Source organism: Haliotis rufescens, unplaced genomic scaffold, assembly GCF_023055435.1.
Source record: "Haliotis rufescens isolate VD_foot unplaced genomic scaffold, xgHalRufe1.0.p SCAF_79, whole genome shotgun sequence".
NCBI lineage: Eukaryota > Metazoa > Mollusca > Gastropoda > Lepetellida > Haliotidae > Haliotis > Haliotis rufescens.
The window spans coordinates 1,026,798-1,054,710 of NW_025964371.1; the positions used below are offsets into that span (position 1 = coordinate 1,026,798).

General features: G+C 38.8%; 1 protein-coding gene across 1 annotated transcript; it reads right to left on the bottom strand.

The window, feature by feature from the left end:
* Positions 1-9,056: 9,056 nt before the first annotated feature.
* LOC125376801 (von Willebrand factor A domain-containing protein 8-like) lies at positions 9,057-12,100 on the bottom strand. The gene is made up of 3 exons (XM_048388785.1): positions 11,856-12,100; positions 10,160-10,240; positions 9,057-9,142 (listed from the first exon to the last, which is right to left on the bottom strand). The coding sequence occupies exons 1-3, from the start codon at positions 11,977-11,979 to the stop codon at positions 9,057-9,059; spliced, it is 291 nt and encodes a 96-aa protein (XP_048244742.1). The 5' UTR covers positions 11,980-12,100.
* Positions 12,101-27,913: the final 15,813 nt, after the last annotated feature.

Sequence of the window (27,913 nt, forward strand, 5' to 3'; positions counted from 1 at the left end):
GTACACAGTTTACGAAACTACGGAAGCGTACCACGGTTATCGAGTGGTACAGCCCTTCGTGTCGCGCGTATAACTCAGTCTGACTGTTATTCTATGTGCGCTCCGCAAATACATATGCGCTGTCGACTGCCAAAAAAGACATGTTTATATGGATGCGGTAAATTCGTAGACACCGCCAACTCGTAGACACAATTTACAGTGAAATCGTAGACAAACCATGAGTGAATTCGAAGACACATGTTTTAGCTATTGGAATTAAATCATGATTAGTAATCTAATCAATATTATTATTACTTAGCGGAATATTGACCTCGTAAAACTTATGTTTCTGAGTTTTTCGTTTGCATGTTCTTTTGTATTTGTTTAATACATTTGTTAATTGTTTAACGGCGCACTCAGCAATATTCCAGCTCTATGAAGGCGGCCAGTATATAATCGAGTCTGGACCAGACAATCCAGTGATTGATCGATCCACGCAATTGGGGTACATGAATCAATCAAGTCAGCGAGTTTGTAATCCCGTTAGTCGCCTCTATCGGCAAGCATGGGTTGCTGAAGACCTATTCAACCCCGGATGTTCACGGGTTTAGTAAAAGATATGGTAAGTATTAGTATTTCTCTTGCAGGACGCTGTATAAATAATTTGATAATCCGGTAAGTACACCCATGGTGAGGGGGACAAGAGGAGTGTTCGGTATGTGGTGAGTCAAGTAGGGGATTACCGTACTATTGTTTTGATTTGAAAGACTTATCAGGATCCTCTGTAAAAATAATTAATCCGGAAAATATATCCAAGCAGAGAAAGACAAGAGGATAGCAATAATATTTATTGTCATTTAACATTTATTTTTTGAAATACATTTACCACATAATTCAAAATGTACATGTAATAAGTCTATGTTTAAGTCTATTACCCTATTTTATTTCTTTTTCTACGAGTTCACCCCGAATTGTGTATACGAGTTGGGAGTGTCTACGAATGTCTACGGATTAGTTTGGTTACGAATTCACCTATATTTACATATGAGAATTTTAATGTGTATATTTAAAGGCTGAGAAGTATGTGTATTGTTTCGCAATTGTATGTCCAGCTGCAAATTTAGTTCGTGTCTGTTGTTTTATTCTTATTTTAGATAGTATAATATTTCCCAATATCGTAAACAACCTCTTAAATATGAGTTTATATTTTTTTTCATTAGTATGAACATATTTTTTCCACATTCCTTCAAAACACACAATGATTTTTCTCTGATAGAAACATCCGATTTTTTTTTCACAACACAATATTTTGAAAACATGCAACACGTCCATCAAACATTATTTTGTGTGCAAAAGCTGAGGCAATTGTTTTTCAACTATTTCCTGGTACAAATTATTTTTGTGAAAAATGTTCCAACAAGTTTATTGTCATCTCATAACATTACAGTGATTACACCTCTAATGGGGCCTTTACACAGGATAGCGACCTTTGTGCCACCCGTGTGCGACCATAAAAATTGCCAGGTCGTCGTTGGAGGCTCAAAGGAGGCAGAATGGTTGCCTAGGTCGTTCCAAGGTGGTACACAGGAGGTTCAGACATCGCCATGGACGCCATGGTCGCCGTGAATTTTTGAACATGTTCAAAACAGTCGCACAAAGGTCGGCGAGGAGGTTGGTTGCTCAAAGATGGCTCAAAGGAGGCAGAAGGGAGGCACAAGCATTGCCGTTGTTGCAGAATGAAGACACAGTGGTCGCCCAATGGGCGCCAGGTAAAAGATGCGTTCTGTTGCAATTTGTTCCCGTCAATCTGGGCGATGCTTCTGCCTCACTTGTGCCTCCTTTGGGCGATCATCAGCGTGCATTGAACGATGACTGTGGCGACCGCCGTGCCTCCATTCGGCGACAACGGCAACCCTTGAAACACCATGGCAATGCGTCTGCCTCCTTTGAGCTACCTGTAGTGCCTCTTCAGCCCGCCTGTAAATATAGGACTTGTACCTGCAGTGTTTCCCGTGTGCGAAATACGCATCAGTCGGAAAGCGCACGTTAAATCTCCAAAGTAAGTAAGTAAGTAAGTAAGTAATGCAGTGTTTCATTGTGGTTGCAGACGCTGAACAACTCGAGCAGTTTCTGCTGAACAACTGCTGCAGCAGTTACATAGAAACGTGATTTTCTGGGTTCAGGCGACCATTGAGCGTCCTGGCCAGTTTTTGATTGCTCAAAAGGTGGCACAAAGGTCGCAGCCCTGTGTAAAGGGGGCTTAAACCTAACCAACAGTGCACGCCTCTAGATTTACATTTCCCTTTACCATGTATACGCCTTACCATCGGGATTGCCTAAAAGTCGGGCCAAGAAAAGTCGGGCCGGGCCGGGCCAGCGGGTAATACTAAAAATGGATTGCAGAATAATAAAACGAAACGCGCATATCTAGGCAGATCTCAAATGTCCACAAACGTATAGTTTTGCTCATTTAATTGATTTTGAATAAAAATGCACCTTCAACAATGTAATTAACTGATGATTATGACTACATACCGTGAGTCTCGTAGAAAAGTCAGCGTCTTGACTGTGTATTCTTTGATTAGAATGCTTCTCACCGACCTTAGCGTGTAGGGGTGTGATGTCCTGGGCAGGAAACGACAGTGTTTTGACTACTCTTCTTTCATTAATTAACGTGTTTAGGTAATTAACCTTTACTAATTCGTGTTAAACCAACACAGGATGTTTTCTGGAAATGGATATTCTCGAATGTCAAAAGACTGACACGACACGTGTTAATAACTGTCCAAGCACTTCTAAAGTTCCTAACATTATTTATATCTAAAGACTAGTATTTTATCTAATTATTTACCACTTTATTGTCTCATATTTCAGTAGTTAAAGAAAACACAGAACTCAAAGTGAAGCCCTTTTCCCCTCTACATTCTCAACATAGTCTCTATCAGAAGTGTTTGGCTTGTGTTGGGTCCGACTTGGCCCGGGCGGTCAAAATCAACTTTAAACACACAGATGTAACTTCAAATGTGATTAAATCTATAGATTAGTGTTATATCTACCTATACACCAATTTATAATGTCCAGGTGTATCGCATTTAAAGAAATCTGCGCCCTTAAAGTGAAGCATTTTTACTGTATTTTCTTTAAAAAATCCAAGTCAGAAATGTTCGGTCCGACCTGGCCCGGGCTGTTAAAATCAACTTAAACCTCACAGATCTATCTTTAAGTGGATTCACATCTATAGATTAGTATTATATCTACCTATACACCACTTTATAATGTCACAGATTGCAGTATTTATAGACAACAAGGGGCTCGAAAGTGAAGCCCTTTTCCCTCTACATTCTCAACATAGTCTCTATCAGAAGTGTTTGGCTTGTGTTGGGTCCGACTTGGCCCGGGCGGTCAAAATCAACTTTAAACACACAGATGTAACTTCAAATGTGATTAAATCTATAGATTAGTGTTATATCTACCTATACACCAATTTATAATGTCCAGGTGTATCGCATTTAAAGAAATCTGCGCCCTTAAAGTGAAGCATTTTTACTGTATTTTCTTTAAAAAATCCAAGTCAGAAATGTTCGGTCCGACCTGGCCCGGGCTGTTAAAATCAACTTAAACCTCACAGATGTATCATCAAATGGATTCACATCTATAGATTAGTATTATATCTACCTATACACCACTTTATAATGTCACAGATTGCAGTATTTATAGACAACAAGGGGCTCGAAAGTGAAGCCCTTTTCCCTCTACATTCTCAACATAGTCTCTATCAGAAGTGTTTGGCTTGTGTTGGGTCCGACTTGGCCCGGGCGGTCAAAATCAACTTTAAACACACAGATGTAACTTCAAATGTGATTAAATCTATAGATTAGTGTTATATCTACCTATACACCAATTTATAATGTCCAGGTGTATCGCATTTAAAGAAATCTGCGCCCTTAAAGTGAAGCATTTTTACTGTATTTTCTTTGAAAAATCCAAGTCAGAAATGTTCGGTCCGACCTGGCCCGGGCTGTTAAAATCAACTTAAACCTCACAGATGTATCATCAAGTGGATTCACATCTATAGATTAGTATTATATCTACCTATACACCACTTTATAATGTCACAGATTGCAGTATTTATAGACAACAAGGGGCTCGAAAGTGAAGCCCTTTTCCCTCTACATTCTCAACATAGTCTCTATCAGAAGTGTTTGGCTTGTGTTGGGTCCGACTTGGCCCGGGCGGTCAAAATCAACTTTAAACACACAGATGTATCTTCAAATGTGATTAAATCTATAGATTAGTGTTATATCTACCTATACACCAATTTATAATGTCCAGGTGTATCGCATTTAAAGAAATCTGCGCCCTTAAAGTGAAGCATTTTTACTGTATTTTCTTTAAAAAATCCAATTCAGAAATGTTCGGTCCGACCTGGCCCGGGCTGTTAAAATCAACTTAAACCTCACAGATGTATCATCAAATGGATTCACATCTATAGATTAGTATTATATCTACCTATACACCACTTTATAATGTCACAGATTGCAGTATTTATAGACAACAAGGGGCTCGAAAGTGAAGCCCTTTTCCCTCTACATTCTCAACATAGTCTCTATCAGAAGTGTTTGGCTTGTGTTGGGTCCGACTTGGCCCGGGCGGTCAAAATCAACTTTAAACACACAGATGTATCTTCAAATGTGATTAAATCTATAGATTAGTGTTATATCTACCTATACACCAATTTATAATGTCCAGGTGTGTCGCATTTAAAGAAATCTGCGCCCTTAAAGTGAAGCATTTTTACTGTATTTTCTTTAAAAAATCCAAGTCAGAAATGTTCGGTCCGACCTGGCCCGGGCTGTTAAAATCAACTTAAACCTCACAGATGTATCATCAAATGGATTCACATCTATAGATTAGTATTATATCTACCTATACATCACTTTATAATGTCACAGATTGCAGTATTTATAGACAACAAGGGGCTCGAAAGTGAAGCCCTTTTCCCTCTACATTCTCAACATAGTCTCTATCAGAAGTGTTTGGCTTGTGTTGGGTCCGACTTGGCCCGGGCGGTCAAAATCAACTTTAAACACACAGATGTATCTTCAAATGTGATTAAATCTATAGATTAGTGTTATATCTACCTATACACCAATTTATAATGTCACAGATCGCAGTATTTATAGAAGACATGGGGCTTAAAGTGAAGCCCTTTTCCCCTCTACATTCTCAACATAGTCTCTATCAGAAGTGTTTGGCTTGTGTTGGGTCCGACTTGGCCCGGGCGGTCAAAATCATCTTTAAACACACAGATGTATCTTCAAATGTGACTTAATCTATAGATTAGTGTTATATCTACCTATACACCAATTTATAATGTCCAGGTGTATCGAGGTAAACCCAAGTACAGTACAGAAACTGAAGTAATTTGGGCTCTCTTAGTTTTCTGTATGCTTATACGTCATACTGTATTTAATTATGTTTCTTATTCTAAGAGGGCGGTCGGGTCGCCTAGTGGTTAAAGCGTTCGCTCGTCACGCCGAAGACCCGGGTTCGATTCCCAACATGGGTACAATGTGTGAAGCCCATTTCTGGTGTCCCCCGCCGTGATATTGCTGGAATATTGCTGAAAGCGGCGTAAAACCGTACTCACTCACTCACTAACTTATTCTAATACTGCTAATGTTTGTCAGTGGCCAGTGATAGTATGTTTTATGGAATAGTATCTTTCATACCAATATGGTGATATGTTATAACTTTATTTCGTACTTGCGAGGGACACGACACTATCATAGCTTACAAAAGTATTCTGGAAGCATTTTAGGACAAACATGTTAACGTAAGTTCAAAAGAAAATAAATGGGTTTTGTTAATTAGCCTCACCAAATGCATAAGTTATCAATGAAACGGTCTGCTATTAACTACAGCTCAAGACAGCTAATTAAGGGCAAATGGTTGATTGATTACGCAACACCTACTTGATTGCAATTAAGCAAGGGGCAATTAAGCAAGCTGGGTACAGGTGTAATTTGGATTAATTCCACACTTAACGTGCATATACGGACGCAATGAGAAGGATCGATGAGACACAAGACTTGAAGTAAGGCAAAAACGTTTCTCCAGTATAATCGAATAATCAAATTAGCGCATTGTGAGACGATGCTTGAACTGTGAAACCAAACATTAATGTTATCAACTCAAGTTCGGGTGCAGGAAGTGTTTTTCTTGCAAAAAAAGATGTACATGTGCATATAGGTACGAAAACCTGGTCCCTAAGTGGTACCTCAGATGTAAGTACAAATACTAACAGTTCACGATAATCTTCAACATTGAGATGTGTTCACATGTGTTAACCAGTAGTACGTTACGAATAATTCTCAATTGGAAATATTATGCGTATGTTTTATGAGTACATGTGAATCAGTTTTGTAAATGCATTCTCAACCCGCATCGGTATATTTCTAATTACAGTTTAGTTTGCGTTCGGGAAAGAAACCGTAAGTGTCTACACCTGATGTAAGAACAAATATTGCGTAAAATGGCAAAACATAATTGAGAAAGTTAAAACACATGTTTAAAATTCACATTACAACAAGTATTTGTCACAGAGTGACGAAATATCCCCCGCCTGTACACCATAGTACCAAATATGAAGACAATCCAGCGATTAGTTCTTGAGATATTGTGGCAACACCGTTTTCCAACTCCAAAAACAGATTTGCCTGCTGTGACCTTGAAAATGGGGTCAAGGTCACCAATCTGACAGGTGGATGCGGTGTCTGTATATACACTATAGTTCCAAATATGAAGACAATCCAGCGATTAGTTCTTGAGATATCGCGGCAACACCGTTTTCTAACTCCAAAAGCAGATTTACCTGCTGTGACCTTGAAAATGGGGTCAAGGTCACCAAAACCGACTGGTGTCTGCGGTGTCTGTATATACACCATAGTTCCAAATATGAAGACAATCCAGTGTTTAGTTCTTGAGATATCGCGGCAACACCGTTTTCCAACTCCAAAAGCAGATTTGCCTGCTGTGACCTTGAAAATGGGATCAAGGTCACCAAAACCGACTGGTGTCTGCGGAGTCTGTATATACACCATAGTTCCAAATATGAAGACAATCCAGTGTTTAGTTCTTGAGATATCGCGGCAACACCGTTTTCCAACTCCAAAAGCAGATTTGCCTGCTGTGACCTTGAAAATGGGATCAAGGTCACCAAAACCGACTGGTGTCCGCGGAGTCTGTATATACACCATAGTTCCAAATATGAAGACAATCCAGTGTTTAGTTCTTGAGATATCGCGGCAACAAACAGGTGGGACGTACGGACGGACGTACGGACGTACGTACGGACGGTCGTGAATACTATATCCCCCGCTTCGCGCTTTCGCGCGGCGGGGGATAATAAATATGAATATGAATGTTGCGTTTTCTGAATCAGCATAAAAAAGGAACATGTGTGAGTCTTGAGATAGTGTTTTTTTACATTTCTTATAAATTCAAAACACGTTTGACTAAAGATCATAGCTTATGACACCATATAAACATGCCAAGACTTCAACACGCGTTATCTGTTGTTGGAATAAACAGCTTAAGTTACAATTTATTCAGCAACATAGCTGCAAAACTTACTCTACAATGAGATCAAACAAGGTATACAAGCTTAGATTAATCTCGAGAATGGGGAAGTCAAAAGCATTTACTCACTTATTTTGGAATTATAAATATTGTATAACTAATAACGGGAAGTGGAATGGCATGTAGTACATGCATCGTACTTATAGTGACACAATAAGATGCCAACAACTACGCCCCGTCTACGCAGCCTGCCAGTTTCTAATTATTTGGAATAATCCTTTCCGGCGTTTCTTTCAATTATAAAGGACTCATTTCATACGTAGGGGTCTGTGATCTAAAAAACACAATTGGTATGTTTACGTAGACACAAACACGTGGTGTGGTTTGGTATGGTCAGTAACTGACAACCTGCTGATGACAAATGTCAACACACCGGGTCAGTAAACTGACCACTACAATGATCGAAGGATGTGTTACGTCCATGCATCTAACAGTTGAAACATTTGTTTCTCTTTGTTGAAGTTCACGGATGACAAGGTAGACACAACTTTATGGGTAACGTCTACCTTGTCAATCGTTTTCTACCAAGGATTTACGATTGGGAGGCCTCTAAACGTGTAAGTTATTTTCCTTTTCAAAAGAATAGGATTTCAATCAAAAGGTTACAGTTAAAATGACATATACAACGTTTAAATCTATAAGGTTATGGTGAATTTTGGCTCAGGCAAAACAATGCTTCACTTTGTATACATGTTAATACATTTGATACATCTGTGAGGTTTAAGTTGATTTTAACAGCCCGGGCCAGGTCGGACCGAACATTTCTGACTTGGATTTTTTTAAGAAAATACAGTAAAAATGCTTCACTTTAAGGGCGCAGATTTCTTTAAATGCGATACACCTGGACATTATAAATTGGTGTATAGGTAGATATAACACTAATCTATAGATTTAATCACATTTGAAGATACATCTGTGTGTTTAAAGTTGATTTTGACCGCCCGGGCCAAGTCGGACCCAACACAAGCCAAACACTTCTGATAGAGACTATGTTGAGAATGTAGAGGGAAAAGGGCTTCACTTTCGAGCCCCTTGTTGTCTATAAATACTGCAATCTGTGACATTATAAAGTGGTGTATAGGTAGATATAATACTAAATCAGTTTTTACAGTCAAATTTTAAACCTGACTTGTCACGGTGCGTTGATAAAGGATTACGACAACTTCTGATTACAATTACTTCCCTTCCCTTTGAGAAGCAACACCAGAAGACCATGGAGGCGGTCCGTAACAGTTAGTAACTTGAGTGAGTGAGTGAGTACGGTTTTACGCCGCTATTAGCACTATTCCATCAACATCACGGTGGGGCCACCAGAAATGGGCTTCACACATTGTACCCATGTCAGGAATTGAACCGGGTCTCCTGTGAGACGAGCGAACGCTTTAACCACTAGGCTACCCGACCACACCATTAGTAACTTGAAGTCAACTTTCTTTTCAATATTCAGCGTTCTGATGTGTACAAACCTTTTGCATGATCCATCTCAGGTGGCGCAGCACGGACTGGGAGACATTGGCCGGCACTGGAAGTAGGAACGTTTCAACAATAAGACAGGACAACTCAGGCACTTTCCTAACTGGTGGGGCCTGTGAAGATCCGGTATAGAACAGGTCTTCAGCAACCCATGCGTGACCCGTGAAGATCCGGGGTAGAAGAGGTCTTCAGCAACCCATGCGTGACCCGTGAAGATCCGGGATAAGAGGTCTTCAGCAACCCATGCCTGACCCGTGAAGATCCGGGGTAGAATAGGTCTTTAGCAACCCATGCTTGGCCCATGAAGATCTGGGGTAGAATAGGTCTTCAGCAACCCATGCTTGCCGTCAAAGGCGACTATGCTTGTCGTGAGAAGCGACTAACGGGATCGGGTGGTCAGGCTCGCTGACTTGGTTGATACATGTCATCGATCCCAATTACGTGGATTGATCCTCATGATATCAATCACTGGATTGTCTGGTCCAGACTCGATTATTAACAGACTGCCGTCATATAGCTGGAATATTGCTGAGTGCGGCGTTAAACAACAAACCAACAAAAATCTTAACTGGTGGCTTAAATATCTGCCAACACTAAAATTTAAAAAAGACTTGAATTTCTGGTAAGTTATTTTTCTTACTGCCAAATCTATATAAAGTTTTAATAGGCATTTAGAAGTTGGAAGAACATAAATAAATGACACTTTTTTATGGATAACAACTTCTTTATTCTTGTAACATCCCAGAAATGTAAAACGACAACAAAAACTCCCCGAAATGTTAATCAATAAAAAAGAGTTTGAATTATTTCAGCATAAAAGAACAAACTTAAAAGTAGATCAAATGGAAAATAATCGCCTTATTTCAACTGCCCTCAGCTTTCTTAACGGATGATCATAAATTTCAAGTTTTAATTCTCAATATTATCCACTGACCCTCAGAAGTGTCTAATCAAAGAGCATTTGGCACATTCTATAATCTGTCCCAAAAAATAAATATATGTTCAAGTGTTTTACTTGCCTACTGACAAGCTCATGTAAGTCGCTGGAAGATGAAGAGTAACTTACTGTATTTCCGTGGCACAAGCTCTGCGTTTTTGGCATCTCGCAGGACGATGCTGATGTCGCCTATACTTGCCCTCGTCCCATCTACAGGAGAAAGAAGAATGTGTAACCATGGTAATGCATCAGTACAAATAACCAACTGGAAAATATCATCATAATAAAACAGCATTTGTAACTGATGATCGATCAATTGCCAATGTCCAACGTAATGGCTGATTTTACAGTGATGAGGTTTACATGATGTACACATAGACGATATTTCATGTGTCAAGTGAAATATCATGTTTCTCTCATAGTCACGTGGGGAAAGGAAATATCTCCTTTGCCCGTCACGAGACTGAGTTTTCTAAGGTTAAGAAAAATGATATTTTCATTGCAGTGAACATAACACTTGATATTTCACTGTAGTGAACATGACACTTGATATTTCACTGTAGTGAACATGACACTTGCTATTTCACTGTAATGAACATAACACTTTGATGGAACTGAATATTTAGGCATTTAATGAATTGTCTAAGTGAAAATATTAGTCATTTTACACAATGACTCTAACACATACACATGATAAAATAAACAATGCTCAGGTGAAATATTTAGTTTGTTTTGCAAGTCAAAATAGTGAAAACGAAAATCGCACAATAAAGCAATTGACTTGTCAAAACTTTTTCACCATTATCATTGCTACCTCTAAAGATACCTACATTTCCTTATTTTTTCCAAGACAAAACTGTATTCTTGTTGATGAATGTGACAATACGCCCTTATACTATCAATAAAAGTGACAAATACGCTTACGGTTGGCGCAGCACAGCTTGCGAACTAGTTAAGATGTTTGGGATAACATCCCGGTATCCACGGAAAAAAACAAAGGCATCAAACAGTCCCGGTGAATTGTCAGAGATCAGTGCGCCTTTAATACCAGTGGTACAATGTGTGAAGCTCATTTCTGGTGTCCCCCGCAGTGATGTTGCTGGAATATTGCTAAAAGCGGCGTAAAACCATACACACTCACTCACTCACTTTAATACCAGTAAAATACAGGCATTAGAGTACCAGTAACCATGGTAACCAGAGCTAAGCCACCAATATATAGGGATCATGACATTGGGAATGACAGTGCAGATCGAGGATTTTTAAAAGGGAGTGGTCTCTGCATGCACTGAGCTACCTTGATCTGTTAAGCCTATATATGAGTGAAGACGAATCTTCTCGTCGTTGCATGAGACCCGCGAAGACCTAGAGTATAAAATAAATAGGTCTTCAGCAACCCATGCTTGCCATAAAAGGAGACTATAATATGCATGTCGTAAAAAGCGACAAACGGGATTGGTGGTCAGGCTCGCTGACTTGCTTGATGTATGTGGATCAATGCTCATGGTGTCAATCACTGGATTGTCTGGTCCAGAATCGATTATTTACAGACAGCCGTCATATAGCTGGAATATTGCTGAGTGCGGTATTAAACAACAAACAAACAAACAAACGTTGTCGCCTGCTACTAGTTTATTCACGGAGCTTTTGACTAGATCTATTTTGTTTTTATTAAACACGGCTGACTCAATAATGACCTTTGACAGGTCAGGACCGTTCCAACACTACCACGACCTCAATAGCTTATTTTCGCTGTGTCACTGCAATATCTGCAATAAATATGCAAAATTTTATTCAATTAAGCCTGCTTATTAAATTTTGTTACCTCCAGTAGATGATGATAGACGTATCCTGAGACCGGCTCTGGCTCCCGAGGGGCTCAGCACCGCCTGCAGGTGCTTGAGGCGCCTCCCTGCCCCTTCCATTCTCACCCTAGTGAGGATCCACATCAGATGTACCTGTGCGTGGCCCCTACACTGTCACATCGCTGTCATCCAGATCCAGGTCGCAAAACAGGTGCAAAGTACTTGCAATAGGTCCAAAGTTCGACCTTTCGGATCTTCGCTATTTGTACACAGTTTACGAAACTACGGAAGCGTACCACGGTTATCGAGTGGTACAGCCCTTCGTGTCGCGCGTATAACTCAGTCTGACTGTTATTCTATGTGCGCTCCGCAAATACATATGCGCTGTCGACTGCCAAAAAAGACATGTTTATATGGATGCGGTAAATTCGTAGACACCGCCAACTCGTAGACACAATTTACAGTGAAATCGTAGACAAACCATGAGTGAATTCGAAGACACATGTTTTAGCTATTGGAATTAAATCATGATTAGTAATCTAATCAATATTATTATTACTTAGCGGAATATTGACCTCGTAAAACTTATGTTTCTGAGTTTTTCGTTTGCATGTTCTTTTGTATTTGTTTAATACATTTGTTAATTGTTTAACGGCGCACTCAGCAATATTCCAGCTCTATGAAGGCGGCCAGTATATAATCGAGTCTGGACCAGACAATCCAGTGATTGATCGATCCACGCAATTGGGGTACATGAATCAATCAAGTCAGCGAGTTTGTAATCCCGTTAGTCGCCTCTATCGGCAAGCATGGGTTGCTGAAGACCTATTCAACCCCGGATGTTCACGGGTTTAGTAAAAGATATGGTAAGTATTAGTATTTCTCTTGCAGGACGCTGTATAAATAATTTGATAATCCGGTAAGTACACCCATGGTGAGGGGGACAAGAGGAGTGTTCGGTATGTGGTGAGTCAAGTAGGGGATTACCGTACTATTGTTTTGATTTGAAAGACTTATCAGGATCCTCTGTAAAAATAATTAATCCGGAAAATATATCCAAGCAGAGAAAGACAAGAGGATAGCAATAATATTTATTGTCATTTAACATTTATTTTTTGAAATACATTTACCACATAATTCAAAATGTACATGTAATAAGTCTATGTTTAAGTCTATTACCCTATTTTATTTCTTTTTCTACGAGTTCACCCCGAATTGTGTATACGAGTTGGGAGTGTCTACGAATGTCTACGGATTAGTTTGGTTACGAATTCACCTATATTTACATATGAGAATTTTAATGTGTATATTTAAAGGCTGAGAAGTATGTGTATTGTTTCGCAATTGTATGTCCAGCTGCAAATTTAGTTCGTGTCTGTTGTTTTATTCTTATTTTAGATAGTATAATATTTCCCAATATCGTAAACAACCTCTTAAATATGAGTTTATATTTTTTTTCATTAGTATGAACATATTTTTTCCACATTCCTTCAAAACACACAATGATTTTTCTCTGATAGAAACATCCGATTTTTTTTTCACAACACAATATTTTGAAAACATGCAACACGTCCATCAAACATTATTTTGTGTGCAAAAGCTGAGGCAATTGTTTTTCAACTATTTCCTGGTACAAATTATTTTTGTGAAAAATGTTCCAACAAGTTTATTGTCATCTCATAACATTACAGTGATTACACCTCTAATGGGGCCTTTACACAGGATAGCGACCTTTGTGCCACCCGTGTGCGACCATAAAAATTGCCAGGTCGTCGTTGGAGGCTCAAAGGAGGCAGAATGGTTGCCTAGGTCGTTCCAAGGTGGTACACAGGAGGTTCAGACATCGCCATGGACGCCATGGTCGCCGTGAATTTTTGAACATGTTCAAAACAGTCGCACAAAGGTCGGCGAGGAGGTTGGTTGCTCAAAGATGGCTCAAAGGAGGCAGAAGGGAGGCACAAGCATTGCCGTTGTTGCAGAATGAAGACACAGTGGTCGCCCAATGGGCGCCAGGTAAAAGATGCGTTCTGTTGCAATTTGTTCCCGTCAATCTGGGCGATGCTTCTGCCTCACTTGTGCCTCCTTTGGGCGATCATCAGCGTGCATTGAACGATGACTGTGGCGACCGCCGTGCCTCCATTCGGCGACAACGGCAACCCTTGAAACACCATGGCAATGCGTCTGCCTCCTTTGAGCTACCTGTAGTGCCTCTTCAGCCCGCCTGTAAATATAGGACTTGTACCTGCAGTGTTTCCCGTGTGCGAAATACGCATCAGTCGGAAAGCGCACGTTAAATCTCCAAAGTAAGTAAGTAAGTAAGTAAGTAATGCAGTGTTTCATTGTGGTTGCAGACGCTGAACAACTCGAGCAGTTTCTGCTGAACAACTGCTGCAGCAGTTACATAGAAACGTGATTTTCTGGGTTCAGGCGACCATTGAGCGTCCTGGCCAGTTTTTGATTGCTCAAAAGGTGGCACAAAGGTCGCAGCCCTGTGTAAAGGGGGCTTAAACCTAACCAACAGTGCACGCCTCTAGATTTACATTTCCCTTTACCATGTATACGCCTTACCATCGGGATTGCCTAAAAGTCGGGCCAAGAAAAGTCGGGCCGGGCCGGGCCAGCGGGTAATACTAAAAATGGATTGCAGAATAATAAAACGAAACGCGCATATCTAGGCAGATCTCAAATGTCCACAAACGTATAGTTTTGCTCATTTAATTGATTTTGAATAAAAATGCACCTTCAACAATGTAATTAACTGATGATTATGACTACATACCGTGAGTCTCGTAGAAAAGTCAGCGTCTTGACTGTGTATTCTTTGATTAGAATGCTTCTCACCGACCTTAGCGTGTAGGGGTGTGATGTCCTGGGCAGGAAACGACAGTGTTTTGACTACTCTTCTTTCATTAATTAACGTGTTTAGGTAATTAACCTTTACTAATTCGTGTTAAACCAACACAGGATGTTTTCTGGAAATGGATATTCTCGAATGTCAAAAGACTGACACGACACGTGTTAATAACTGTCCAAGCACTTCTAAAGTTCCTAACATTATTTATATCTAAAGACTAGTATTTTATCTAATTATTTACCACTTTATTGTCTCATATTTCAGTAGTTAAAGAAAACACAGAACTCAAAGTGAAGCCCTTTTCCCCTCTACATTCTCAACATAGTCTCTATCAGAAGTGTTTGGCTTGTGTTGGGTCCGACTTGGCCCGGGCGGTCAAAATCAACTTTAAACACACAGATGTAACTTCAAATGTGATTAAATCTATAGATTAGTGTTATATCTACCTATACACCAATTTATAATGTCCAGGTGTATCGCATTTAAAGAAATCTGCGCCCTTAAAGTGAAGCATTTTTACTGTATTTTCTTTAAAAAATCCAAGTCAGAAATGTTCGGTCCGACCTGGCCCGGGCTGTTAAAATCAACTTAAACCTCACAGATCTATCTTTAAGTGGATTCACATCTATAGATTAGTATTATATCTACCTATACACCACTTTATAATGTCACAGATTGCAGTATTTATAGACAACAAGGGGCTCGAAAGTGAAGCCCTTTTCCCTCTACATTCTCAACATAGTCTCTATCAGAAGTGTTTGGCTTGTGTTGGGTCCGACTTGGCCCGGGCGGTCAAAATCAACTTTAAACACACAGATGTAACTTCAAATGTGATTAAATCTATAGATTAGTGTTATATCTACCTATACACCAATTTATAATGTCCAGGTGTATCGCATTTAAAGAAATCTGCGCCCTTAAAGTGAAGCATTTTTACTGTATTTTCTTTAAAAAATCCAAGTCAGAAATGTTCGGTCCGACCTGGCCCGGGCTGTTAAAATCAACTTAAACCTCACAGATGTATCATCAAATGGATTCACATCTATAGATTAGTATTATATCTACCTATACACCACTTTATAATGTCACAGATTGCAGTATTTATAGACAACAAGGGGCTCGAAAGTGAAGCCCTTTTCCCTCTACATTCTCAACATAGTCTCTATCAGAAGTGTTTGGCTTGTGTTGGGTCCGACTTGGCCCGGGCGGTCAAAATCAACTTTAAACACACAGATGTAACTTCAAATGTGATTAAATCTATAGATTAGTGTTATATCTACCTATACACCAATTTATAATGTCCAGGTGTATCGCATTTAAAGAAATCTGCGCCCTTAAAGTGAAGCATTTTTACTGTATTTTCTTTGAAAAATCCAAGTCAGAAATGTTCGGTCCGACCTGGCCCGGGCTGTTAAAATCAACTTAAACCTCACAGATGTATCATCAAGTGGATTCACATCTATAGATTAGTATTATATCTACCTATACACCACTTTATAATGTCACAGATTGCAGTATTTATAGACAACAAGGGGCTCGAAAGTGAAGCCCTTTTCCCTCTACATTCTCAACATAGTCTCTATCAGAAGTGTTTGGCTTGTGTTGGGTCCGACTTGGCCCGGGCGGTCAAAATCAACTTTAAACACACAGATGTAACTTCAAATGTGATTAAATCTATAGATTAGTGTTATATCTACCTATACACCAATTTATAATGTCCAGGTGTATCGCATTTAAAGAAATCTGCGCCCTTAAAGTGAAGCATTTTTACTGTATTTTCTTTAAAAAATCCAATTCAGAAATGTTCGGTCCGACCTGGCCCGGGCTGTTAAAATCAACTTAAACCTCACAGATGTATCATCAAATGGATTCACATCTATAGATTAGTATTATATCTACCTATACACCACTTTATAATGTCACAGATTGCAGTATTTATAGACAACAAGGGGCTCGAAAGTGAAGCCCTTTTCCCTCTACATTCTCAACATAGTCTCTATCAGAAGTGTTTGGCTTGTGTTGGGTCCGACTTGGCCCGGGCGGTCAAAATCAACTTTAAACACACAGATGTATCTTCAAATGTGATTAAATCTATAGATTAGTGTTATATCTACCTATACACCAATTTATAATGTCCAGGTGTGTCGCATTTAAAGAAATCTGCGTCCTAAAGTGAAGCATTTTTACTGTATTTTCTTTAAAAAATCCAAGTCAGAAATGTTCGGTCCGACCTGGCCCGGGCTGTTAAAATCAACTTAAACCTCACAGATGTATCATCAAATGGATTCACATCTATAGATTAGTATTATATCTACCTATACATCACTTTATAATGTCACAGATTGCAGTATTTATAGACAACAAGGGGCTCGAAAGTGAAGCCCTTTTCCCTCTACATTCTCAACATAGTCTCTATCAGAAGTGTTTGGCTTGTGTTGGGTCCGACTTGGCCCGGGCGGTCAAAATCAACTTTAAACACACAGATGTATCTTCAAATGTGATTAAATCTATAGATTAGTGTTATATCTACCTATACACCAATTTATAATGTCCAGGTGTGTCGCATTTAAAGAAATCTGCGCCCTTAAAGTGAAGCATTTTTACTGTATTTTCTTTAAAAAATCCAAGTCAGAAATGTTCGGTCCGACCTGGCCCGGGCTGTTAAAATCAACTTAAACCTCACAGATGTATCATCAAATGGATTCACATCTATAGATTAGTATTATATCTACCTATACACCACTTTATAATGTCACAGATTGCAGTATTTATAGACAACAAGGGGCTCGAAAGTGAAGCCCTTTTCCCTCTACATTCTCAACATAGTCTCTATCAGAAGTGTTTGGCTTGTGTTGGGTCCGACTTGGCCCGGGCGGTCAAAATCAACTTTAAACACACAGATGTATCTTCAAATGTGATTAAATCTATAGATTAGTGTTATATCTACCTATACACCAATTTATAATGTCCAGGTGTGTCGCATTTAAAGAAATCTGCGCCCTTAAAGTGAAGCATTTTTACTGTATTTTCTTTAAAAAATCCAAGTCAGAAATGTTCGGTCCGACCTGGCCCGGGCTGTTAAAATCAACTTAAACCTCACAGATGTATCATCAAATGGATTCACATCTATAGATTAGTATTATATCTACCTATACATCACTTTATAATGTCACAGATTGCAGTATTTATAGACAACAAGGGGCTCGAAAGTGAAGCCCTTTTCCCTCTACATTCTCAACATAGTCTCTATCAGAAGTGTTTGGCTTGTGTTGGGTCCGACTTGGCCCGGGCGGTCAAAATCAACTTTAAACACACAGATGTATCTTCAAATGTGATTAAATCTATAGATTAGTGTTATATCTACCTATACACCAATTTATAATGTCCAGGTGTATCGCATTTAAAGAAATCTGCGCCCTTAAAGTGAAGCATTTTTACTGTATTTTCTTTAAAAAATCCAAGTCAGAAATGTTCGGTCCGACCTGGCCCGGGCTGTTAAAATCAACTTAAACCTCACAGATGTATCATCAAATGGATTCACATCTATAGATTAGTATTATATCTACCTATACATCACTTTATAATGTCACAGATTGCAGTATTTATAGACAACAAGGGGCTCGAAAGTGAAGCCCTTTTCCCTCTACATTCTCAACATAGTCTCTATCAGAAGTGTTTGGCTTGTGTTGGGTCCGACTTGGCCCGGGCGGTCAAAATCAACTTTAAACACACAGATGTAACTTCAAATGTGATTAAATCTATAGATTAGTGTTATATCTACCTATACACCAATTTATAATGTCCAGGTGTATCGCATTTAAAGAAATCTGCGCCCTTAAAGTGAAGCATTTTTACTGTATTTTCTTTAAAAAAAAACAAGTCAGAAATGTTCGGTCCGACCTGGCCCGGGCTGTTAAAATCAACTTAAACCTCACAGATGTATCTTCAAATGTGATTAAATCTATAGATTAGTATTATATCTACTTATACACCACTTTATAATGTCACAGATTGCAGTATTTATAGACAACAAGGGGCTCGAAAGTGAAGCCCTTTTCCCTCTACATTCTCAACATAGTCTCTATCAGAAGTGTTTGGCTTGTGTTGGGTCCGACTTGGCCCGGGCGGTCAAAATCAACTTTAAACACACAGATGTATCTTCAAATGTGATTAAATCTATAGATTAGTGTTATATCTACCTATACACCAATTTATAATGTCACAGATCGCAGTATTTATAGAAGACATGGGGCTTAAAGTGAAGCCCTTTTCCCCTCTACATTCTCAACATGGTCTCTATCAGAAGTGTTTGGCTTGTGTTGGGTCCGACTTGGCCCGGGCGGTCAAAATCAACTTTAAACACACAGATGTATCTTCAAATGTGACTTAATCTATAGATTAGTGTTATATCTACCTATACACCAATTTATAATGTCCAGGTGTATCGCATTTAAAGAAATCTGCGCCCTTTTAGTGAAGCATTTTTACTGTATTTTCTTTAAAAAATCCAAGTCAGAAATGTTCGGTCCGACCTGGCCCGGGCTGTTAAAATCAACTTAAACCTCACAGATGTATCATCAAATGGATTCACATCTATAGATTAGTATTATATCTACCTATACACCACTTTATAATGTCACAGATTGCAGTATTTATAGACAACAAGGGGCTCGAAAGTGAAGCCCTTTTCCCTCTACATTCTCAACATAGTCTCTATCAGAAGTGTTTGGCTTGTGTTGGGTCCGACTTGGCCCGGGCGGTCAAAATCAACTTTAAACACACAGATGTATCTTCAAATGTGATTAAATCTATAGATTAGTGTTATATCTACCTATACACCAATTTATAATGTCCAGGTGTGTCGCATTTAAAGAAATCTGCGCCCTTAAAGTGAAGCATTTTTACTGTATTTTCTTTAAAAAATCCAAGTCAGAAATGTTCGGTCCGACCTGGCCCGGGCTGTTAAAATCAACTTAAACCTCACAGATGTATCATCAAATGGATTCACATCTATAGATTAGTATTATATCTACCTATACACCACTTTATAATGTCACAGATTGCAGTATTTATAGACAACAAGGGGCTCGAAAGTGAAGCCCTTTTCCCTCTACATTCTCAACATAGTCTCTATCAGAAGTGTTTGGCTTGTGTTGGGTCCGACTTGGCCCGGGCGGTCAAAATCAACTTTAAACACACAGATGTATCTTCAAATGTGATTAAATCTATAGATTAGTGTTATATCTACCTATACACCAATTTATAATGTCCAGGTGTGTCGCATTTAAAGAAATCTGCGCCCTTAAAGTGAAGCATTTTTACTGTATTTTCTTTAAAAAATCCAAGTCAGAAATGTTCGGTCCGACCTGGCCCGGGCTGTTAAAATCAACTTAAACCTCACAGATGTATCATCAAATGGATTCACATCTATAGATTAGTATTATATCTACCTATACATCACTTTATAATGTCACAGATTGCAGTATTTATAGACAACAAGGGGCTCGAAAGTGAAGCCCTTTTCCCTCTACATTCTCAACATAGTCTCTATCAGAAGTGTTTGGCTTGTGTTGGGTCCGACTTGGCCCGGGCGGTCAAAATCAACTTTAAACACACAGATGTATCTTCAAATGTGATTAAATCTATAGATTAGTGTTATATCTACCTATACACCAATTTATAATGTCCAGGTGTGTCGCATTTAAAGAAATCTGCGCCCTTAAAGTGAAGCATTTTTACTGTATTTTCTTTAAAAAATCCAAGTCAGAAATGTTCGGTCCGACCTGGCCCGGGCTGTTAAAATCAACTTAAACCTCACAGATGTATCATCAAATGGATTCACATCTATAGATTAGTATTATATCTACCTATACATCACTTTATAATGTCACAGATTGCAGTATTTATAGACAACAAGGGGCTCGAAAGTGAAGCCCTTTTCCCTCTACATTCTCAACATAGTCTCTATCAGAAGTGTTTGGCTTGTGTTGGGTCCGACTTGGCCCGGGCGGTCAAAATCAACTTTAAACACACAGATGTATCTTCAAATGTGATTAAATCTATAGATTAGTGTTATATCTACCTATACACCAATTTATAATGTCCAGGTGTGTCGCATTTAAAGAAATCTGCGCCCTTAAAGTGAAGCATTTTTACTGTATTTTCTTTAAAAAATCCAAGTCAGAAATGTTCGGTCCGACCTGGCCCGGGCTGTTAAAATCAACTTAAACCTCACAGATGTATCATCAAATGGATTCACATCTATAGATTAGTATTATATCTACCTATACACCACTTTATAATGTCACAGATTGCAGTATTTATAGACAACAAGGGGCTCGAAAGTGAAGCCCTTTTCCCTCTACATTCTCAACATAGTCTCTATCAGAAGTGTTTGGCTTGTGTTGGGTCCGACTTGGCCCGGGCGGTCAAAATCAACTTTAAACACACAGATGTATCTTCAAATGTGATTAAATCTATAGATTAGTGTTATATCTACCTATACACCAATTTATAATGTCCAGGTGTGTCGCATTTAAAGAAATCTGCGCCCTTAAAGTGAAGCATTTTTACTGTATTTTCTTTAAAAAATCCAAGTCAGAAATGTTCGGTCCGACCTGGCCCGGGCTGTTAAAATCAACTTAAACCTCACAGATGTATCATCAAATGGATTCACATCTATAGATTAGTATTATATCTACCTATACATCACTTTATAATGTCACAGATTGCAGTATTTATAGACAACAAGGGGCTCGAAAGTGAAGCCCTTTTCCCTCTACATTCTCAACATAGTCTCTATCAGAAGTGTTTGGCTTGTGTTGGGTCCGACTTGGCCCGGGCGGTCAAAATCAACTTTAAACACACAGATGTATCTTCAAATGTGATTAAATCTATAGATTAGTGTTATATCTACCTATACACCAATTTATAATGTCCAGGTGTGTCGCATTTAAAGAAATCTGCGCCCTTAAAGTGAAGCATTTTTACTGTATTTTCTTTAAAAAATCCAAGTCAGAAATGTTCGGTCCGACCTGGCCCGGGCTGTTAAAATCAACTTAAACCTCACAGATGTATCATCAAATGGATTCACATCTATAGATTAGTATTATATCTACCTATACATCACTTTATAATGTCACAGATTGCAGTATTTATAGACAACAAGGGGCTCGAAAGTGAAGCCCTTTTCCCTCTACATTCTCAACATAGTCTCTATCAGAAGTGTTTGGCTTGTGTTGGGTCCGACTTGGCCCGGGCGGTCAAAATCAACTTTAAACACACAGATGTAACTTCAAATGTGATTAAATCTATAGATTAGTGTTATATCTACCTATACACCAATTTATAATGTCCAGGTGTATCGCATTTAAAGAAATCTGCGCCCTTAAAGTGAAGCATTTTTACTGTATTTTCTTTAAAAAAAAACAAGTCAGAAATGTTCGGTCCGACCTGGCCCGGGCTGTTAAAATCAACTTAAACCTCACAGATGTATCTTCAAATGTGATTAAATCTATAGATTAGTATTATATCTACTTATACACCACTTTATAATGTCACAGATTGCAGTATTTATAGACAACAAGGGGCTCGAAAGTGAAGCCCTTTTCCCTCTACATTCTCAACATAGTCTCTATCAGAAGTGTTTGGCTTGTGTTGGGTCCGACTTGGCCCGGGCGGTCAAAATCAACTTTAAACACACAGATGTATCTTCAAATGTGATTAAATCTATAGATTAGTGTTATATCTACCTATACACCAATTTATAATGTCACAGATCGCAGTATTTATAGAAGACATGGGGCTTAAAGTGAAGCCCTTTTCCCCTCTACATTCTCAACATGGTCTCTATCAGAAGTGTTTGGCTTGTGTTGGGTCCGACTTGGCCCGGGCGGTCAAAATCAACTTTAAACACACAGATGTATCTTCAAATGTGACTTAATCTATAGATTAGTGTTATATCTACCTATACACCAATTTATAATGTCCAGGTGTATCGCATTTAAAGAAATCTGCGCCCTTTTAGTGAAGCATTTTTACTGTATTTTCTTTAAAAAATCCAAGTCAGAAATGTTCGGTCCGACCTGGCCCGGGCTGTTAAAATCAACTTAAACCTCACAGATGTATCATCAAATGGATTCACATCTATAGATTAGTATTATATCTACCTATACACCACTTTATAATGTCACAGATTGCAGTATTTATAGACAACAAGGGGCTCGAAAGTGAAGCCCTTTTCCCTCTACATTCTCAACATAGTCTCTATCAGAAGTGTTTGGCTTGTGTTGGGTCCGACTTGGCCCGGGCGGTCAAAATCAACTTTAAACACACAGATGTATCTTCAAATGTGATTAAATCTATAGATTAGTGTTATATCTACCTATACACCAATTTATAATGTCCAGGTGTATCGCATTTAAAGAAATCTGCGCCCTTAAAGTGAAGCATTTTTACTGTATTTTCTTAAAAAAATCCAAGTCAGAAATGTTCGGTCCGACCTGGCCCGGGCTGTTAAAATCAACTTAAACCTCACAGATGTATCAAATGTATTAACATGTATACAAAGTGAAGCATTGTTTTGCCTGAGCCAAAATTCACCATAACCTTATAGATTTAAACGTTGTATATGTCATTTTAACTGTAACCTTTTGATTGAAATCCTATTCTTTTGAAAAGGAAAATAACTTACACGTTTAGAGGCCTCCCAATCGTAAATCCTTGGTAGAAAACGATTGACAAGGTAGACGTTACCCATAAAGTTGTGTCTACCTTGTCATCCGTGAACTTCAACAAAGAGAAACAAATGTTTCAACTGTTAGATGCATGGACGTAACACATCCTTCGATCATTGTAGTGGTCAGTTTACTGACCCGGTGTGTTGACATTTGTCATCAGCAGGTTGTCAGTTACTGACCATACCAAACCACACCACGTGTTTGTGTCTACGTAAACATACCAATTGTGTTTTTTAGATCACAGACCCCTACGTATGAAATGAGTCCTTTATAATTGAAAGAAACGCCGGAAAGGATTATTCCAAATAATTAGAAACTGGCAGGCTGCGTAGACGGGGCGTAGTTGTTGGCATCTTATTGTGTCACTATAAGTACGATGCATGTACTACATGCCATTCCACTTCCCGTTATTAGTTATACAATATTTATAATTCCAAAATAAGTGAGTAAATGCTTTTGACTTCCCCATTCTCGAGATTAATCTAAGCTTGTATACCTTGTTTGATCTCATTGTAGAGTAAGTTTTGCAGCTATGTTGCTGAATAAATTGTAACTTAAGCTGTTTATTCCAACAACAGATAACGCGTGTTGAAGTCTTGGCATGTTTATATGGTGTCATAAGCTATGATCTTTAGTCAAACGTGTTTTGAATTTATAAGAAATGTAAAAAAACACTATCTCAAGACTCACACATATTCCTTTTTTATGCTGATTCAGAAAACGCAACATTCATATTCATATTTATTATCCCCCGCCGCGCGAAAGCGCGAAGCGGGGGATATAGTATTCACGACCGTCCGTACGTACGTCCGTACGTCCGTCCGTACGTCCCACCTGTTTGTTGCCGCGATATCTCAAGAACTAAACACTGGATTGTCTTCATATTTGGAACTATGGTGTATATACAGACTCCGCGGACACCAGTCGGTTTTGGTGACCTTGATCCCATTTTCAAGGTCACAGCAGGCAAATCTGCTTTTGGAGTTGGAAAACGGTGTTGCCGCGATATCTCAAGAACTAAACACTGGATTGTCTTCATATTTGGAACTATGGTGTATATACAGACTCCGCAGACACCAGTCGGTTTTGGTGACCTTGATCCCATTTTCAAGGTCACAGCAGGCAAATCTGCTTTTGGAGTTGGAAAACGGTGTTGCCGCGATATCTCAAGAACTAAACACTGGATTGTCTTCATATTTGGAACTATGGTGTATATACAGACACCGCAGACACCAGTCGGTTTTGGTGACCTTGACCCCATTTTCAAGGTCACAGCAGGTAAATCTGCTTTTGGAGTTAGAAAACGGTGTTGCCGCGATATCTCAAGAACTAATCGCTGGATTGTCTTCATATTTGGAACTATAGTGTATATACAGACACCGCATCCACCTGTCAGATTGGTGACCTTGACCCCATTTTCAAGGTCACAGCAGGCAAATCTGTTTTTGGAGTTGGAAAACGGTGTTGCCACAATATCTCAAGAACTAATCGCTGGATTGTCTTCATATTTGGTACTATGGTGTACAGGCGGGGGATATTTCGTCACTCTGTGACAAATACTTGTTGTAATGTGAATTTTAAACATGTGTTTTAACTTTCTCAATTATGTTTTGCCATTTTACGCAATATTTGTTCTTACATCAGGTGTAGACACTTACGGTTTCTTTCCCGAACGCAAACTAAACTGTAATTAGAAATATACCGATGCGGGTTGAGAATGCATTTACAAAACTGATTCACATGTACTCATAAAACATACGCATAATATTTCCAATTGAGAATTATTCGTAACGTACTACTGGTTAACACATGTGAACACATCTCAATGTTGAAGATTATCGTGAACTGTTAGTATTTGTACTTACATCTGAGGTACCACTTAGGGACCAGGTTTTCGTACCTATATGCACATGTACATCTTTTTTTGCAAGAAAAACACTTCCTGCACCCGAACTTGAGTTGATAACATTAATGTTTGGTTTCACAGTTCAAGCATCGTCTCACAATGCGCTAATTTGATTATTCGATTATACTGGAGAAACGTTTTTGCCTTACTTCAAGTCTTGTGTCTCATCGATCCTTCTCATTGCGTCCGTATATGCACGTTAAGTGTGGAATTAATCCAAATTACACCTGTACCCAGCTTGCTTAATTGCCCCTTGCTTAATTGCAATCAAGTAGGTGTTGCGTAATCAATCAACCATTTGCCCTTAATTAGCTGTCTTGAGCTGTAGTTAATAGCAGACCGTTTCATTGATAACTTATGCATTTGGTGAGGCTAATTAACAAAACCCATTTATTTTCTTTTGAACTTACGTTAACATGTTTGTCCTAAAATGCTTCCAGAATACTTTTGTAAGCTATGATAGTGTCGTGTCCCTCGCAAGTACGAAATAAAGTTATAACATATCACCATATTGGTATGAAAGATACTATTCCATAAAACATACTATCACTGGCCACTGACAAACATTAGCAGTATTAGAATAAGTTAGTGAGTGAGTGAGTACGGTTTTACGCCGCTTTCAGCAATATTCCAGCAATATCACGGCGGGGGACACCAGAAATGGGCTTCACACATTGTACCCATGTTGGGAATCGAACCCGGGTCTTCGGCGTGACGAGCGAACGCTTTAACCACTAGGCGACCCGACCGCCCTCTTAGAATAAGAAACATAATTAAATACAGTATGACGTATAAGCATACAGAAAACTAAGAGAGCCCAAATTACTTCAGTTTCTGTACTGTACTTGGGTTTACCTCGATACACCTGGACATTATAAATTGGTGTATAGGTAGATATAACACTAATCTATAGATTAAGTCACATTTGAAGATACATCTGTGTGTTTAAAGATGATTTTGACCGCCCGGGCCAAGTCGGACCCAACACAAGCCAAACACTTCTGATAGAGACTATGTTGAGAATGTAGAGGGGAAAAGGGCTTCACTTTAAGCCCCATGTCTTCTATAAATACTGCGATCTGTGACATTATAAATTGGTGTATAGGTAGATATAACACTAATCTATAGATTTAATCACATTTGAAGATACATCTGTGTGTTTAAAGTTGATTTTGACCGCCCGGGCCAAGTCGGACCCAACACAAGCCAAACACTTCTGATAGAGACTATGTTGAGAATGTAGAGGGAAAAGGGCTTCACTTTCGAGCCCCTTGTTGTCTATAAATACTGCAATCTGTGACATTATAAAGTGGTGTATAAGTAGATATAATACTAATCTATAGATTTAATCACATTTGAAGATACATCTGTGAGGTTTAAGTTGATTTTAACAGCCCGGGCCAAGTCGGACCGAACATTTCTGACTTGGATTTTTTAAAGAAAATACAGTAAAAATGCTTCACTTTAAGGGCGCAGATTTCTTTAAATGCGACGCACCTGGACATTATAAATTTGTGTATAGGTAGATATAACACTAATCTATAGATTTAATCACATTTGAAGATACATCTGTGTGTTTAAAGTTGATTTTGACCGCCCGGGCCAAGTCGGACCCAACACAAGCCAAACACTTCTGATAGAGACTATGTTGAGAATGTAGAGGGAAAAGGGCTTCACTTTCGAGCCCCTTGTTGTCTATAAAGACTGCAATCTGTGACATTATAAAGTGGTGTATAGGTAGATATAATACTAATCTATAGATGTGAATCCATTTGATCATACATCTGTGAGGTTTAAGTTGATTTTAACAGCCCGGGCCAGGTCGGACCGAACATTTCTGACTTGGATTATTTTAAAGAAAATACAGTAAAAATGCTTCACTATAAGGGCGCAGATTTCTTTAAATGCGATACACCTGGACATTATAAATTGGTGTATAGGTAGATATAACACTAATCTATAGATTAAGTCACATTTAAAGATACATCTGTGTGTTTAAAGTTGATTTTGACCGCCCGGGCCAAGTCGGACCCAACACAAGCCAAACACTTCTGATAGAGACTATGTTGAGAATGTAGAGGGGAAAAGGGCTTCACTTTAAGCCCCATGTCTTCTATAAATACTGCGATCTGTGACATTATAAATTGGTGTATAGGTAGATATAACACTAATCTATAGATTTAATCACATTTGAAGATACATCTGTGTGTTTAAAGTTGATTTTGACCGCCCGGGCCAGGTCGGACCCAACACAAGCCAAACACTTCTGATAGAGACTATGTTGAGAATGTAGAGGGAAAAGGGCTTCACTTTCGAGCCCCTTGTTGTCTATAAATACTGCAATCTGTGACATTATAAAGTGGTGTATAGGTAGATATAATACTAATCTATAGATGTGAATCCATTTGATGATACATCTGTGAGGTTTAAGTTGATTTTAACAGCCCGGGCCAGGTCGGACCGAACATTTCTGAATTGGATTTTTTAAAGAAAATACAGTAAAAATGCTTCACTTTAAGGGCGCAGATTTCTTTAAATGCGATACACCTGGACATTATAAATTGGTGTATAGGTAGATAT